The sequence below is a fragment of the Melanotaenia boesemani genome, chromosome 4, assembly GCF_017639745.1.
Source record: "Melanotaenia boesemani isolate fMelBoe1 chromosome 4, fMelBoe1.pri, whole genome shotgun sequence".
Lineage (NCBI taxonomy): Eukaryota > Metazoa > Chordata > Actinopteri > Atheriniformes > Melanotaeniidae > Melanotaenia > Melanotaenia boesemani.
Window position 1 is genome coordinate 29528174 of NC_055685.1, and position 17846 is coordinate 29546019.

A 17846-nucleotide genomic window follows, 5' to 3' on the forward strand; every position below is an offset into this window, starting at 1 on the left:
CGCTTCTCTCCCTTATCCATCCATACATTCTCACTTTCTCACATTCATTCATCATTTCTCCCTTCTCTAATCATCCATCATTCCTTACTTTGTCCATCCTCACCATCCTTCACCCATTCATCCTTAATTTTTTTCCCCTCCTTCATCCAACCATGTTGCTAATCCTTTACCCCATTTCAACTTTTCGCCCCCCTCTTCATATCATTCATTCGTTCCCCCCCCCCCCCACATACCATCTGAGTGGGTCATAAGTTGGTTTAGATCACTGACATCCTGATACAGAACCCCCTCATCGAGTCTCCTCCCACCAGCCTTGAAACACAAGAATCCCAGATGACCCAATCAGAAAAACTTTCTGTTAAGTCCTACCTTTCATTAAACCAGTACACCCACATTGTTGAGGAGTGCTCCCAGTGAAAAGATTTCACAAGAACAAACTGGCAGTTTCTTTTCACTTTCTAAGGAATGTTATCTAATTACTGGGGTGCATCACAATCAAATATACAATTCATGATTTAAGTTTTATACTGCTACACATCCAGACAGACTCTACTCGACAGACGTTGGAACCCTTTGGTTGATTAAAGAAAAACTCACAATGGTCACAAAAATAACTTGAATCTGACTAAATAATAAATAAAAATTCTATGAAATTTAACCAATGAAAGTCAGACATTGCTTTTCAACCATGCTTCAACAGAATTATTTAAAAAAAACAAACTCATGAAACAGGTCTGGACAAAAATGGTGGCACCCTTAACTTAATATTTTGTTGCATAACCTTTTGAGGCAATCACTGCAATCAAACAATTCCTGTAATTGTCAAAGAGACTTCTGCACCTCAGCAGGTATTTTGGCCCACTCCTCATAAACAAACTGCTCCATTTGTCTCAGGTTTGAAGGGAGCCTTTTCCAGACGGCATGTTTCAGCTCCTTCCAAAGATGCTTAATAGGATTTAGGTCAGGGCTCATAGAAGGCCACTTTAGAATAGTCCAATGTTTTCGTCTTAGCCATTCTTGGGTGTTTTTAGCTGTGTTTTGGGTCATTGTCCTGTTGCAAGACCCATGACCTGCGACTGAGACCAAGCTGTCTGACACTGGCCAGCACATTTCTATGTTACCGTTCATAATATCCGTCTCTTTGATTTGTCATCAATTGTCCTCCTGCAACCACGTCCAGGGAGGTTGGCTACAGTCCCATGGATCTTAAATTTCTGAATAATATGTGCAACTGTAGTCACAGGAACATCAAACTGCTTGGAGATGGTCTTATAGCCTTCACCTTTAACATGCTTGTCTATAATTTTCTTTTTAATCTCCTGAGACAACTCTTTCCTTTGCTTCCTCTGGTCCATGTTGAGTGTGGTACACAACATGTCACCAAACAGCACAGTGACTACCTGTAGCCCTATATCTAGGCCCACTAACTGATTACAAGATTGTAGACACCTGTGATGCTAATTAGTGGACACATCTTGGATTAACATGTCCCTTTGGTCACATTATTTTCAGTCTTTTCTAGGGGTACCATCATTTTTGTCCAGACCTGTTTCATGAGTTTTTTTTTTTGTTCGTTTGTTTGTTTGTTTGTTTGTTTGGTTTTTTTTTTATAATTCTGTTGAAGCGTGGTTGAAAAGCAATGACTTTCAACTGACTTTTATTGGTTAAATTTAATAGAATTTTATTTATTATTACTTTTGTCAGATTATTATTGTTATTGTTATTGTTATTATTATTATTGTTGTTGTTGTTGTTATTATTATTATTATACTTTTGCTCTTTCTCTGAAGAAATGATCTATTATTATTAATGAAAATGTTAGCAAACAAACTTTTTCTTGGGTGGTGATGACTGTCACTGTTTTTTGCTAGGATACACACCATTCCCCACCACCTTTACTGGAGCTCTTTGTTGTGGGGGGACATAATTCCTTGATTTGGACCGTGCCTCATGCTTCATTTGCTCCACAACATCCAGTGTTTCTGTGCGGCGTGTCTAAGCACAGTTGGCACTCGGAACCACCACTTGCTCAGTAGTGGTTTGTGTTTGTGTTGTTAATCTAATGATTGTGTATGAGGCTCCCAGCAGGCTGCTCTGTGGTACATCAGCTCCTCCAGAAGCCACAGTAAAGCATGAGATTATGGGCAGGGCTTAGATCTCACACGATGATGGTAAAGAGCAGCTACAGGCTCTGCATGCAGCTCAGCTGCAGCAGGGACAAGAACACACAGGGAGGTCAGCTGTGAACATTTGTCTACATTTGCAGCTCTTCCACAATGAACCTCAGTGAGTAGGTTACGACAGAGGAGGCCATGTGTGCATGAGACCAATAGAGGGCTGGTAGCTACATTAAACCAGTCTTAAATAATAACACTTAAATGTACCGTGTAGTGTTTACTCATCAGTTATAAGCATTAAAAGAGTTTGTGATTATCATAATTTTAAAAAAGTTACAAGAATGTAATATGAATATTATTCAAATATTAGTCAAATCACGTGATCTGATCACTTTCTTTGTCTTGGAATGAGTAATTACCCATTTTAGATAATTTACATTTATTTAAAAATGATCACTGTGTAATTTCTACTGAGTAAATTAAACAAATGCTGCAACATCAGTAAATAAAATGGAGTATACAACTGTTGGATACAGCTGAAATCTTTATAGCTCATGTTTTTGTCATGAAGCTTATGCACAAGTTCATTAATAAAGATTCTCTCCCTCATGTTAGTCCTGCATGATGCAACACTTTCTCCTCATCTTTACCTCATCCCAACACTAGACAAGCCTCCATCTCTGCACATCCACCCTCCTTATTGAGCTACGTTTGTTTCCATTATTACATACAAAAACATAGAAGCTAATGCTGTCATGTGCATGTTTTAACCATTTTTATTATATTCTGTGCTGTTCACACATTAATGAAATAACTGATTCTTCTATAGAAAAACATCTTTATAAACAGGGACTCAGTGAATAAATATGAATACATGAGTGTTTACTCAGAACCACTCATTTTAAAAGTTTTCTTATCAATTAGCCCACTGAGAGCTAAATGGCACAGCTACGGAGGAGTTCACTCTTCAGCTAAAAAACTGAAGTTACAAAAGCAGCTTTTGAGTTCATTTGATGTTTAGTAGTAGATTTAAATTCAACTCAGTTCACTGGTTACAACCTGTCGTACCTCTGTGTTAACATTTTCTGTGTCAGTCAGAAGCTAACAAGGCCAAATTTAACAAACTTTAGTTTGATACCAAGGCTCCTGAAAGCAAATGACACATTTGCAGCTCTTATTATAAGCTGGCTGAGTGTGGTGGGATTACCGGCTAAGGAGGTCAATGAGTCGCAGTGCCACTTGGTCTGAGGTTAGGTGTGCAAAGCCACAGAGGACCCGACTGCCTGCAGCTGCCACAAAAAAAGAAAACAGCTTTCCTAAACCTGAGATGTAAGAGGGCATCAGAGGAAGTTCAACTATTACAGCTTTGACTGAATTAGAAGACTTTACATCCAAAATCTCAACCCTGCAGGAATGAAGCTGCAGCCTTTTCTCAGGCAAAAAGTATATATATATACACACCAAATTACCAAAACAGGAGCTGAAACTTTATTGTACCGAGTATTCACCAACTTCTGCTTAGAACTGAAACATTTGCTCAACAGACTAATTCAATCTCATAAAAGTTTTTTTTAATATCCACGATATTCAAACGACAGAGCAACAAAAACGGACTGCAGTGCTCTGCGGGGAGTTTTGAAAAGATGTGAAACTGTTTTTAATTGCGAATATATCACCTGAAAAGAACGCAAACAATTGCTGGAGCAGGCAGCTCCAACAATTTGTGAGCACACACACTGATCATTACAGCACTGTTACAGTCAAGGGATATTAACTAGTTCAGACAACAATAACAGTCTGTTTCTCTAAATAAATGCATTCCTGTTAATAATTTTGACTCAGAATACATCAAAATCTCAATGACAACACACTATAAGCTTTTATGTATTAACAGAAAAATTTGATTTCAAGACAAGAACTATACTAGATGCTCAAAAAATAGTTAAAATGCTACACACCGACTGACATAAAGCATTAAAACTAGTAATAGACTGCAAACCCTGTAGTTATCTGAAAGTGAAAACATTGTAATCAAACACTGAAACTGAACTAAATCTCTACAACATCTTTATACAGAATAAAGTTACGCTCTGCATCATCATGGCTTTTCTGTAAAAACATTCAAAGGAATCAATTTAAAGTCAAACGAGGCTTTGGATCAGTACAGAAAATACTTGGAGCAAATACATCTGAAAATGATGAGGCTCAGTGTTACAAAGGATTTTTATGAAGTTAGAATCATGAATGAGCAGGGCTGCTGAACCGGTTTAGTACAGGAGAAGGAACAGTGGTGGGAAGATGGGATACAGTGCAGTTCTGCAGGATACTGAGCAAAACGTGGTGAGGCAGTGGTGACAATAAGAAGACAAAAACTAAATAAATAAAAAAAATTCTAAAAAAAAAAAAAAGATGATCCATTTATTAAATTCTAGTAGAAGTAAGACATGGCCAGTTTGAGCCTCTTCTGCATCACATAGTCTTACAGGGGAAAAAAAGTGCATTCACTTCCCCTCCCAAGCATCTTCCCTCTGCTTGGCTGCCAGACGTTTTTGCTCTAAAAGAAAAATCACACAAAAATTCAACACAGAAATAAATAAAAATGCTTACAGGAGCATCATTTACTGAAGTCGATTCAATAATTTCAAAGAGACATTACAAAAGAAAATGTGCTTGAGAAAAGATGAGGTTGCCTGAAGCGACTACCAGCTGAAAAGACACAACCGTTGTCTTTGTTTGTGAACGCCTGAGTGTAAAACAAGGATGTTCAGAACTGTGATAATGCTCTCCGAGTACTTTGCCATTTGATCTGATTTCTTGTTGGAATTTTCTAGCTCTCATTTATATGTATATTTATATGTATATTTATATTTATATTTCAGGCTGGTGTGTGGTCGTGTGAGCTCTCATGTTGTACTGTATATTCTTCCAAACAATAAAAGATGCTTCAAAAATTACTGGGTGTAACTTGAGGATAAAATATTTGCCTATATCTGTACACCTATCTAAAAAGTAGCCCATTTCGCTAAAGACAAAGATGAGTGGCTCACCCCACCCATTAAAACTGTCTGCTATGAACAGAGGTGTAAAGACATGGCAGAAAAAGGAGATGTATTATGGTAATCTTTTAGTATTTTTATCAGATAACGCCACAGATATTTCATTAAGATCCTAGGATATTGTGGCAACTTACATAAAGGACGACAAATGCCTTTTTTAAGTTTGTATCTCTGCATGAAGATTTGTAGCAGACTAAAGAGCCAGCTGGCTAATGGATCTTGGGATGACACATCTATTCCAGGAAAACTTCAGCACGCAAGGAACTTCTGCACTTACATTAACTGTGCATGTAGGGATCTCCCATAAAGAGTCCAGCAATGTGCCTATGCTAACAAAGAAGCTTTTTTTAGTTTGTGAAGGCCGTGACTTCCTGGACTGGCTCTTCAGTGGACATCAGTTGTGGTTTTCTGTGCCTATATACTTATGTTCCCTCTGTGAAGGGAAATGACGGCTGTACTGATTATAGACCTGCTGTGATGTGCTCAGCAATGGACAGACTTCAGTTGGCATCAAGATGCAACCTTCTTCAAGAAAGAAATACAAACAGCTCCCACTTGTGGTAGAAAACTAGTGATGCAAACACCAGGAGTGTTTTTGGACAGTATTTCCTTCATTTCTTATTTCAGGACTGTTTTCAACTTGACTGGACACTCTGCTTGAAAGTCACACGTTTCAGCTGCAGCTCACCTAAAATAAGGATTTGTTAGAAACTAGAGGACCACAGCTGGTGATCCGAGAAGAAAAAGAAGACCCTGAGAATAAGAAACATTTTCTTCCCCTGAACAAGACACCACAATCACAAGCAGAGCATAATGAGACTGTGTATAATATACCTTTTGCCTCCTGGAGTTTCTTCCTCTCGGCTTCCCGCTGCTCCTTTGTCAGGTTGCTTTTTACACCAAGGGCACCGATGACCAGCTTCCGAGCCAGCGCTGCACTCGTCTGAGGTCTCTCTTTAGCCGGCAGGAGGTACTCTGTGGACAAGAGGAAGACAGAATAAATAAGGATGCTAATTATATCACTATTTGCTTTTGCAAGGTACAGAACAGTGAAGCTTTTGTCACTTTGGATAATTAAATTACTCACAGGAGTGTTAAAAAAGTAACCAATAAATTGTACTTGTGAAATAATTTTTAAGAGCTTCTTTTTTTTTTTACCTTTTAACTGTTTTTTAACTAGATAAGAGACAGATGAGTGCACTTGTACCTGAGCAGCTACGAGCTTTGGCCTTCGTTGCAGAGGAAGATTTGGAGAGAGGTCTTAACTTCATGAGAGGATGTTTGGATCTTAGAGCTTCACGAGCTGAGAATGAAACAGAAATAAATTCCATAATGTTTCTATTTCTATGATTCTAAAAGCAAAACACACATCTGTAAGAAAAAAAATAACCCTCAGTGATTAATATCCAATCAATTTTGTATATATATATATATATATATATATATATATATATATATATATATATATATATATATATATATATATGAATAGATATGTTACATTTATTTGTCCAAACAACCATTAACTACACAGTACACTGTTAGTCCTTGTATATATTGTTAACTTTGTTAACTTTGTTGTTTTTTTTACATTGCTACTTCTTTTTTTTGCTACTAAAAATCTCAGTTTAGGGAAAAAAAATGTATTCTAATTACATTTGTGTCAAATCTGAGGTAAAGCTTCACTGACCTGCTATGGGGCTGGAAAAGAGGCCGAGGGCGTGTGTGTCATCAATCCACTTGATGTCAAAGTCTCTCTGCCTAAAAACACAGTCAGCAGTTACCTAAAGTCAGTAGGAAGCATTATTAGGAATAACAGGACTACATTTTGGAGTAAACCCTCTGAAAGCTATAAAAGTAACTGAAAAATGGAAAATTAACTGGGTGCAAATTAGATGACAGACAGATGTGACCCCATCTGTTGGGTTTAATGAATGTAGCTGCATCTTCTGGTTCAGCTGATTTTTTTTTTTTTTTATTTTTTTTTTTTTTACCTATGTAAGGTGAGAGAAGTCTGCGATTAGAGATTAAATGAATGCAGGATGTATCTCATGTAGAAGATGCATCAATGCTCAGCTGTGTTGTGCATTACAAATAAAGCTGAAACAAAAATTAGCAGTGCTATGATTCATGGGATTTGATTGGCTAGAGCCTGTAAGGCTGTTTAAAATGTTGAACTTTTTGTCACTTTTATGCTACAAAACAATTCCTAAATCCCTAAATTGTTAACAAAGAACAGCTGAATGATTTTAGAAGAAAGCGTGACTGGTTTCTGCATACATACTGGTAGCATTGAAACAACTTGAGAAGATCTTCCGTCTTAAAATCAGCAGGAAAGTCGTAGATCTCCACAATATGAGAAATCTCATCCTCTGTGAGGTCAATGTCCTCATCTTCGTCATCTCTGTCCATATTGTAGTAATCAAACCTGGGGTCCTGGACCGACCTCTTCTTTCTACCCTCCTTCACAGCCAGCTGGAGAGGTGGAGCAATAAGAGATTGGGAGAGCCAAGTAATGACAAAAGAAAAAAAGGGATGAGGGTCTTTGAACTTTAATTACAATCATACCTTGCCTTCGTCTGGTGTTGTATAATTGGGGTTCTTGCTTGCAAACATGACTAGTTTGCACACAACTAGCAATTAAAAACAAAATCTTGTCTTATGACACAAGATCGGATTTTTTCATTTCCAGACATGCAATGGCTGCAGATACTTTACTCTATTTGAGACTCGTGAGACTCCAGACAGCCCCCTTTTTGACTGGAATGTACAATCTTCCTTGCTTTTGGCAAAACTTGTAATCCCAATTCAAAATATTGTACTATTTTATTAATATTTTTTGGCCATGGCAGCTCTACTTTGGAGCCTTGCCAGCAAACTAGTATAAGCACTACTTACTGGCACCTGGATACATAAGCATCTCTGTGATGACATTAAATAGAAACCTGTTTATTACACAGTAATTTTAGTTAACATACAAACTACTGCATAGTTTGCTTGTTTTTTTAAATGCATGTATTTACATGTTAAGTAATAGAAACAATAAACATATTAATGTATCTGCAGATGGTGTAAAAAACTAAGTACTTGTGTTATGAAATTAGAGAGTCACTTTCTATATACCGGGAAAATACCGGGAATGTGTGTATTCTCAGTTTCAGGGTTCGTACTGCCCAAAGGGGCTCCATGTTTAGTAAAACAGGACCAGCTGCTGCCTGTCTTGTCCTGCCATGTTTCAAACTGACAGAGTTAGAGCTCCAGCTGAGAGGAGGGACCTGCATTTATGTAAACTCAACCTGTTTTGTTTTTTGTTTTGTTTTTTTTTTGTTTGTTTGTTTTTTGTCACCTTGACCTCATTGTCATTAAAGTCTGTTCACTGTCACCTGTACAAATGTAAACTGGTTCTGTCAGCAATATAACATAACAGAGTCACAATGCTATCCATAATGCAGAGCCTCAGACTGGGATTTATTTTCCTATTTTACCATAACTACCTGTATTACAGAGAAGGTCTAATTATGAAGGGGCTGATTGTTGTTATTGAATGTATTTAAAGTTTGTGTAAATCACTTTATGATGCAGCAAGGCTCATAAATAATTTTAGGGAGCTCTGTTTGAGTATGCTCGTTGACAAAGATTCACTGATAGCACAATTCAGATTAAGCTCTCACCTCTTCAAGCAGATGTGGATCCAAACAGTCTCCATCATCATTGAACAAGGTGTCCCAACTCTCTTCCTCCTCATTTTCTTCCTGAGGGGACGCTCCATCCACCTGTGAGGAAGCTTCGACTTCAAATTTGTTTACACTGGCCTGTCCATTAACCACCCCTTCTGCACCCTTTAATCGCTCATCCTTCACATCTTGGTTCTGTGCATCACCTTCATCTCCTCCTCCAGCAGGCGCTTCCTTATCTGCTTCTTCAGCCTTGTGCTTCCTGTTTTTAGCGTTCTTTCGTGCCTTGTCTGTGTACCGAGGCCTGGGTCTTGGTTTATCTTCTCCCTGAGTCTGAGCTTTGGCTCTAGAGCTCGTTGTTTGTCGTTGTTTGGGGACGTACAAAGCCTGACTTGGCCTCTTTGGCTGAGAGAGAGGTGTAGGTGTTGGCTGGGTCTGGCTGCAGTCTTCCTTTGGCTGTTCTACCTCCATGGTTAACTATTAGCAAAACATTTGGATAAAACGAAAAGTGGATGCATCACTTTTACGACACATGTTTAAATTGACAAGATTTAAAACGAGTCCTTAACGGCATCAATTAATAACAATCTTTAATCATTAAATTTTTACTTTGTATGTGATTATTTCTCAGAAGGAGGGTCGACTAACTGAATACAATATATGAATCACTAGCTACAGTTAAATAACTGATGATATTCTCTAATTGAGTCTGTAGTGGTCGTTTATCACGAACACAAATACCCATTTAAAATACATAATCGTTCAATTTAATCATATTAATGTAATTCCATTGAAAAAAACAACTTTAGTTAAATAGGTTTTCAGCTTACCCTTGTCCGGTTTGTTTAACAACAGATTTTCGTCGCGCCACTGACGCAAGCATCTGTCGACGCACAGCATTGTGGGAAATAGTGTTTATTTCATGAAGATTTTTTTTCTGAAAAAGGTGCTTCTGTAGCTCTATGTTTCTCATATACTAATATGTTAACATACTATTGTTGTTATTTATGTTTAACTGATGTAATCTCTTTCGATACTAACAACCAGAAGGGGTAACAGGGTCTCGTGGACGTCTCTTTATACATACAGGTCACCCATTGGCCAATATTGTAATTATTCAGACAGATGTTCGCTGATTGGTCAGAATTCCCCACATTACACAAGCTGTTTCATAAATTGTAAAATAGTAGTTGTGTAAGGTGGAAAGCAAATTATCAGCGCAGTGAATACTGAGTTCATCGTAGGGAGATCAGATCAGTTGCATCTTTATTCACTATCACGGTAAGCGGGTTTTATGGAGGAGTTGAATTCTTGCAGATGACTGCGTAATAAGCAATGATGGTTAAGCTTTTTAATGTCTAAACGTGACTTTGAAGAGAAATGTACAGCTTGTGTCTCGCATCACTTTTGGGGTTTTTTTTTTTTTTTTGTAGCAAAATTCAAATGAAGAAAACGCAATTTGTAATAGAGCATTAATAAGGACGTTATGTACACATACTGCTGAATTTTCTGCCATTCAAGCTATTAAGAAATTAGACATTTCTATCCTAAAACTGGAAAATTATTTTTGAATAAAATTACACTGCGTGTTTTAAATTATAACATGATGCTTATTCTCAGATTTTTATTCTACTTTCAACTTTAAACTGCATTTTGAGTCGAATGCATTAACCAGTTTTGTTCTTGGCTCTGTCCGGTTGCAGTAATGTGGAGTTCAGGCTTGCTGCTCCTCCTTGTCACACTTTGGCATCAGTCTGATGCCCAGAACTCTGAGCCTATGCTCAAGGTCATAACACAGACAATGCTTCCACCTGACAACACTAACAACCCTACACAGCTCAACTATGGCATGGCTGTGACAGATGTGGATGGTGACGGTAACTTGGATGTGGTGGTGGCAGGGTTAGTGTATGATTTTGATCACAAGTCTTATCTTTTATTCTTTTTACTTATCTAATGCAAAGCTGTGTGGAATAATAAACACGTGTGATGTTCCCTCCCAGGTACAATGGGCCCAACCTGGTGCTAAAGTATGACAGCACCCAAAACAAGCTGGTAAACATTGCTATTGATGACAGAACTTCACCATACTATGCACTGAGGGACCGAGGAGGAAATGCGATTGGAGTTACTGCCTGTGATGTGGATGGAGATGGACGTGAGGAGATTTATTTCCTCAATACAAACAATGCTTATTCTGGTAAATATACAGTGGCAGCACCATTATCAGGCTTTTCTTTTATAAAATTGGATGTCTGATTGATTTGTTTCTCTTAAAATGTGAAATTTTCTGCAGGGAGAGCCACCTATTCAGACAAACTCTTCAAGTTCCGTAATGGTCGCTATGAAGATCTGCTAAGTGATGAACTAAATATACGTCGTGGTGTTGCTAATCATATGGCAGGACGTTCAGTTGCATGTATCGACAGAAAGGTCCATAAACATATTTTACTAATATTCTGACTCTTTGAATGTCATCCATTTCTATTTGCTGTATGAGGTTTAGTGTTCCTTCAACGAAACTTCTTGCTGTTTTGTAGGGAACAGGTCGCTATGCCATCTACGTAGCCAACTATGCCCAGGGCAGGGTTGGCCCCCATGTTCTCCTTGAAATGGATGAGTCTGCCAGTGATCTGTCCAAGGGAATCATCGCTCTGTCTGATGTAGCTGCTGAAGCCGGGGTCAACAAGTTCACAGGTCAGGAGTTCAGCAGTACTAAAAGATACTGTTTATGAATTTATCATGAGGAACAGATGCCTTCATGGTTTTGATGTTGTTCAGGTGGCCGTGGTGTGGTTGTTGGACCAATCCTGAACCAGATGAGGTCTGATGTGTTCTGCGACAATGAAAATGGGCCCAACTTTCTGTTCAAGAACAAAGGAGATGGGACTTTTACAGACATGGCACGACAGGCAGGTGAGAAAGAAATAGGCAAAGAAAATAAAACTGTGTGTAATAGGTGTAAAGAATAACTTTGTTACTGCATTTTGTAGTAATTTGATCTCATTAGTGTTTATAAAAAATGATCATGTAGCTCTGACCATCCAATGCTGGGTCAGCTCTTCTAACCATAGTGCAAATTTTAATTTTCCTATGAAAAAAGTCTTAGATCTCCAAAGTTCAATTATACAAGGCCATGTGGAAGTAGAAGAATCAGAATGGTCATGGTCTTTCTTTCTTTCATTTCTAATGATATTAGAAACAAATCTGATGTAAAATGGGATCATTTAAGTACCACAAGGATGGTACAACTCTTATGTTTGCCTGTTCAGGCATCTGGGTTGCTTAAGTTATAACAGTTTTTATTGGTTATGTGACAATATCACAATGATTACGAGATACAAAAACCACAACTTGAAGAATTATGTCAACACACAGTGGCAGGGTATCTGAGCTTCAAGTTATATGAAGGCATTAGTCTTTCATTACTGAGTTTTATTTAAAAAAAAGAGTCCAATGTTGTCATGATGTCAATTCCAAAGGTGTTGAGGACCTCAACCAGCATGGCAGAGGAGTAGCGCTTGCTGACTTTAACGGTGATGGAAAGACAGATATCGTCTATGGCAACTGGAATGGGCCTCACAGACTTTACCTGCAGACCGACGACTCCAAATTCCGGGTAAGAAAAAGAAAACTAGTTTGTTTACTTGAAAGGTTTTGATGATGCATGACTTGACAGTTTAATGCTGTCTTTTGCAGGATATTGCTTCTCAGAGATTTGCTGAACCCTCACCTATCCGCACTGTCATCGCTGCTGATTTTGACAATGACCAGCAGCTGGAAGTGTTCTTTAACAATATTGCCTACAGAGGAAATGCCCCTAACAGGCTGTTCAGGTTATCTTTTAGTCATTGTGTGAATTCAAGCCCAGATAAGATGTTTTGATCAGTAAACATGTAAATGGCAGTAAGTGTTGGCATTATCAGATCCCTATAGAAGTTTGTGTTTGTTTGCAGGGTGTCAAGGAGAACCAATACAGACCCTCTAATTCAGGAGCTTAATGTGGGAGATGCTGCTGAGCCACAAGGAAGAGGAACAGGTAAATTATCGGCTTCTCTCAGAAACATAGGTCAAATAATAAAACTATGATTCAGTGATCTGTGGATCGTTGCAATGAAAGCACTCTGTGTGTTTTTTGGACAGGTGGTACTGTAACAGACTTCGATGGAGATGGACAGCTGGACCTGCTGCTGGCACATGGGGAGAGCGCCCAACAGCCAATCTCTGTCTTCAAGGTCACACAGGTGTGTGTTTGAGCATGTGTCTGTATGTATGTGTGTTAATAGTAATTTGGCTCTGATTCCCAACAAGCTCACTCATCATTCTTGATGTCAGGGCTCGTCCAACAACTGGCTGCGGGTCATTCCTCGTACCCAGTTTGGTGCATTTGCTCGTGGTGCCAAGGTAACAGCCTTCACCAATCAGAGTGGAGCTCTCACTCGCATCATTGATGGAGGCTCTGGGTACCTGTGTGAGATGGAGCCCGTTGCCCACTTTGGTTTGGGTATGTCCTTTTATGTGTTAAAAATGCTGATGGGACTCATCTCTCTTAACATCAGTGTGCATTACCACATTTTCTTGTTGTGAATAAAACACATTATGCACATTGTTTTATTTGTATAGGCTGATGCGTGCTAACAGTTTACTACTATGTTTAATAAGTTCACTTTGTTTTCTTGCTGAAAATGTAATAGCTACTAAAACCTTACATCACTTGCTCTAGACTCAGTGTTCAGTTTGTCCTTTCTGGGCTGCTATTGTATTGTGTTGTAACGTGACATTTGCAGCAAAGCAGAGCTAACAGCAGGACCTCCTCATCTGTAGATATAAGTTTGGGCGAATTAGCTGTAGTGTTCCAGTCATCTGATTATATGATAATAGTGATTCTGAACACTGGGCCCATTTTGACTCTGAATGGCTTATAAGGAATAAATTAAACAGTTGAGTCTGTGTCAATTCTGCAGCTACATGTTATTTTCCAAATCAACCTAAATCGTAACAACAAAGCCCACAGTGACCAGCTAGTAGAATACCTACTAACTCCAAACATTGTCCTACACTTGTTTAATTTAGTTAAATTCAATTAAATTGTATTGCACCAGTTTATGACATAGTTCAGTACAAAGGCACTTTTATAGAAAGTTCAGTTCACTACAATTCTTTGTTGTCCAAATATAATCTAATTAAGACTAATACATTACATGATTGACATTAGTCCAATTTATAATAATTATACATAATAATAGTTTATATAAGCTAATTCATTAAAATCAAATGTCTAGCTAAGGAAAGGAAATACGATTATATAACTGTTATGTAATCACAGTCACATTTAATCTCATTTGTTCTGACTTTGGCACCCCCAAGTGAAGTCTAATTCAACATTCAAAACAGCCAGTGTGTTGCTTTCTACAGTTGCTGGCATGTGTCACAGTACTGGTGCCATAAAGCAAAACACAGCTGTCATGTAATGCCTCGGGCTGGAAAAAGAGAAGTTTTGAAGTGCAGTTTCTCAGGCTCAGTGTGCTACAGGGGAATGGTGGTTCCAGAAATGAACATATTAAATGTCTGTGTGCCATCAACACAAGTTGGAGGAAAATTGTTTAGTTGTTGATTTAAATATCAAGCAAATGGAAAATAATGTGTGGAGTCAGAGTTATAAGGCAGCTTAGAAGATAAGCTGTTATCAGTAGAAAACAGTTGAATATTCATTCATTCATTCATTAATTCATTCATTCATTTCATACCCATGTTTCCCAGGAACTGACAGTGTGAAGGTGCTGGAGGTCTCCTGGCCAGATGGTACTACCCTCACTCGAGCTCTTGAGGCTGCTGACATGAACTCCGTGGTGGACGTGGCCTATCCCAGAGATGGGGAAATGTCTGTGCTTGCCAGTGACACACAGGTACACAGCACAGACTCACCGCATGAATTATGAGCATGTGTGTTGTGATCTCTGTAAGTGAAAGAACTGAAGCAACACATTCCAGTTCTTATCCCTCTTTTTCTACTACATTGTAATCTTCATTTAAAAACTGATCTTAATACATTTGGCTTGAATACCAATCTTTTCTTCTCTTCTTTTTCAGTGTGGTGATGGCTTTACTGTCAAGAATGGCCGCTGTGCAGGTAAACCTGTTTACACAATGACGAATAAAACTACAGAAGATTAAAATGTATTTGTTTTATTTTAAGTTTATTTTTACGTTTCAACAGGTATTTGAGGAAAATCGCATGAAATGCCATAAAGAGTTGCTGTGGTAAGCAACAATGCGACAGAGGACTTGGCTTTGAATGTTTTTTTTTCTATTTGCGCTTTGAAAGAGGGAGCTTTCTTGTTTTCTGTTTTTACTCTATGAGTAGTTTTATTGTTTTCATTTTTTTTGACATTTCATTTCTACTGGCTTAAATAAACTGGATTAATAAAGTTCTTCATATCAATGAGCTAACTGAGTCAGATTATCATTTTGATGCAAGTATTGTATCAGTCTTGTGGACTCTGGGCTTTATTTTTATGCTACCCTATATTTTGCATTAAGTACGGAAGCTGAAAAGGCCCATGCTTAAAACAAGTTTTGGTGCTAATTATACATACAAAGTTCCTTTATTACCCGAAGTGCACCTCATCTGCCTTTCCTGGTTTTGTCCTGTCTCTGTTTCATCCACCATTTCTCTTGTTCTCCTTTTATCTCCCTCCATCCATGCAGCGTTGAGTCCATTTTACTATGGCATTCGGTCTTCGGCGTCCACATTTGAAGCCTCCTGTTATAACACATTTTACATGTTGTGTGTTTTGGTGCTGTTTGCACTGGCAGAACTGGGGTGAAAGTTGTCTTCATGGTAATGATGATGGAGCTTCAATCTAGCATCACACACCTGGACCAAACTTCAGCTGAAAGGACTAATAGTGGCAAATAATCTTGACATCTCGCTGCCTGCAGGTTTTCTATTTGCTTTGAGGGGTTGGCTGCACAGCGAGGTGCAAACTGAGATAAAGTGGATAACCAGTCAGGTGGCTCTAATACAAATATGATGGACATTCTGTTAACACAGTTTGTTACAGCATTGAGCGAAGACTGCATGCAGTGAGTGTAAATCGTCACATGTTTATGAAATATCCTGTAATGTTGGCCATGTCAGTGCCACGATAAACTTGCATGCACCAGGAGTTAATGTTATTTATTTTATTAATTCAGTTTCTTTCTGTTTTTTCTCTTCTCTGATGAAAGAATGTTTTGCATTGTAAAACACATGGAATAAACATCTCATGGTTACATAAAAATGTGTATAGAAACAGTTCAATAAAATCTACAAAGTTGCCGTTACACAAACTTGGACAAAACTATCAAGTGATGAATGAAGGTGCAATTTAACCAAGAATCTGTGTAAAACACTGAAATCACATGTTTAGTTACCATATTAAAGCTGATTGAAATCAGAAATTTTATTCGAGTGCTAAAATAATAATAATAAAAAAAGTTCTAGTGCAAATAAAAATGTTTCTTGTTAAATTGCATGAATATACAGGTTTTTGCTTCTTGATAAGAAGACCTGGCTGAAACATGTTACAATAGATGTGATCTGTTGGCTAGTTCTGGCAGGAGGTTCAGCTTATAGAAACAGGAGGTGTTCTGATCAGACATTTCAGCACCCAAAATTGTTATGTTTGAGTTGGTGTATGTAGATAACTTTTAAATGATCCATTTAGAAATGAAAAAGTGACAAGCAAGCATGTGTTTTACTGGCTGGAGAAAGCTCAGAGTAGAGCCAGGATGCAAGATAGGTGCTGAAATTCGTTCTCAGGCACCAAAGTGTGATAGTTTGCCAAAGTTCAGTAGCAGGGCTTTAACAATGTCACTCAGCCTCACCTTTTCTCTGTAGTGATCTTGTTTTAGTAACTTTGTTAACTGCTTTCTTTCTTTTTTCTTTTTTTTTTTACAACATTGCTAACATGTGAGGCTATAAATCTTGGTTCATTACAATTCAGCTGTATTTATATAGCGCCAATTATTACCAAAGTCATCTCAAGGCACTTTTACAGACAAAATCCAGTTAAATCACATTCATTGTAGTCGAATTCTAATCCAAATGAATGGATTGCATCTGTGACAGGATGTTCCTAATTTTGACAATATTATGTTGGTTAAAAAGGGCAATCATAGAAACCTGTTCATAGGTAAGTCAAAGGACAGAACTTGGTTAAAAATTACTCCAAGGTTCCTTATTATAGAACTGTAAGATAATGCCATTCAGAGTTATTACACAACATAGCAGAGTTTTTCCTGTTTTCTTCAAGTCCAAAGACAACAACCTACGTCTTGTTTAAATTTAGGGGAAAATTCAGTCATTAATGTCTTTAAAGGGAAAATGTGTAAGAATTGAAAACATGACTGACACCTAGTGGTGAATATTAACATAGAATTTACTTTAAATGCTTAGTACAGTTGTGTTTAGACAGTGGCTGAAGGGGCCCAAATTCTTTGAGACATAAATTTTTCTCTGCCAGTGAATCCAGTGGCCTCAGGTGCAGTGATGACTGCACTACAGGTAACTACTTCAAAGTGGTGTTTATGTGTACTGTCTTCTTCTGTGCTCTTTTTAAGGCGTTACTTATCCCAAATGGTTAAAAAAAGAAGAGAACGGCAGCTTAAAGCTCAGAAGGTTCTCACTTCCCACAGAATTGTTTGTTTAGACAGCGACACCGTAATAAAAAGGGTGGTAAAAATATAGCAGTTTCTCCGTATGTGGACTCACGGCTTTGATTTTATTAAACACTACACCTTTAAGACATCCCTGTAATCTGACCAACTGATTGGCTTGATCGCGCCACATGGATTAGTATAGCTGAGTATCATCTCCATAGCAGTGAAAATTTATGCCATGCTGTCAAATATCAGAAAATAGAAGCATGCACAACGTTCATGTCGGTTCAACCCCTGTTGACCCCAATGCTGTACCCAAACACTAATATCACAAACCAAAAGAGCTCACGGAAACC

General features: G+C 38.1%; 2 protein-coding genes across 3 annotated transcripts; one reads left to right on the forward strand and one right to left on the reverse strand.

The window, feature by feature from the left end:
• Window positions 1-3618: 3618 nt before the first annotated feature.
• On the reverse strand, window positions 3619-9796 carry r3hcc1l (R3H domain and coiled-coil containing 1-like). Its single transcript, XM_041984116.1, has 7 exons — window positions 9678-9796; window positions 8845-9324; window positions 7458-7648; window positions 6864-6934; window positions 6381-6476; window positions 6008-6148; window positions 3619-4671 (listed from the first exon to the last, which is right to left on the reverse strand). The coding sequence occupies exons 2-7, from the start codon at window positions 9316-9318 to the stop codon at window positions 4619-4621; spliced, it is 1026 nt and encodes a 341-aa protein (XP_041840050.1). The 5' UTR covers window positions 9319-9324; window positions 9678-9796; the 3' UTR covers window positions 3619-4618.
• A 235-nt stretch (window positions 9797-10031) lies between these two features.
• crtac1a (cartilage acidic protein 1a) lies at window positions 10032-15292 on the forward strand. 2 transcript variants are annotated; one of them, XM_041984190.1, is made up of 14 exons: window positions 10032-10128; window positions 10551-10749; window positions 10851-11047; window positions 11144-11280; window positions 11388-11544; window positions 11629-11763; window positions 12330-12466; window positions 12547-12683; window positions 12804-12886; window positions 12991-13091; window positions 13183-13351; window positions 14608-14753; window positions 14938-14977; window positions 15065-15292. In XM_041984190.1, exons 2-14 carry the CDS (start codon window positions 10553-10555, stop codon window positions 15070-15072), a joined length of 1644 nt encoding a protein of 547 aa, XP_041840124.1. In that variant the 5' UTR covers window positions 10032-10128; window positions 10551-10552; the 3' UTR covers window positions 15073-15292. The 2 variants fall into 2 exon arrangements, with proteins under 2 accessions (XP_041840124.1, XP_041840123.1); XM_041984189.1 differs by having other exon boundaries at window positions 10032-10126; window positions 10542-10749.
• The last annotated feature ends 2554 nt before the right edge of the window (window positions 15293-17846 follow it).

Excerpts from the sequence above, each read along its gene's own strand:
- crtac1a (XM_041984190.1), top strand. The coding sequence starts at position 10,553 with ATGTGGAGTTCAGGCTTGCTGCTCCTCCTTGTCACACTTTGGCATCAG. Across the intron at positions 11,764-12,329 it reads AGACATGGCACGACAGGCAG|GTGTTGAGGACCTCAACCAG; the intron begins GTGAGAAAGAAA and ends TCAATTCCAAAG. Across the intron at positions 13,092-13,182 it reads CTGTCTTCAAGGTCACACAG|GGCTCGTCCAACAACTGGCT; the intron begins GTGTGTGTTTGA and ends TCTTGATGTCAG.
- r3hcc1l (XM_041984116.1), bottom strand. The coding sequence starts at position 9,318 with ATGGAGGTAGAACAGCCAAAGGAAGACTGCAGCCAGACCCAGCCAACA. Across the intron at positions 6,935-7,457 it reads AAGTTGTTTCAATGCTACCA|GCAGAGAGACTTTGACATCA; the intron begins GTATGTATGCAG and ends CTGTGTTTTTAG. Across the intron at positions 6,149-6,380 it reads CAAAGCTCGTAGCTGCTCAG|AGTACCTCCTGCCGGCTAAA; the intron begins GTACAAGTGCAC and ends TCTTGTCCACAG.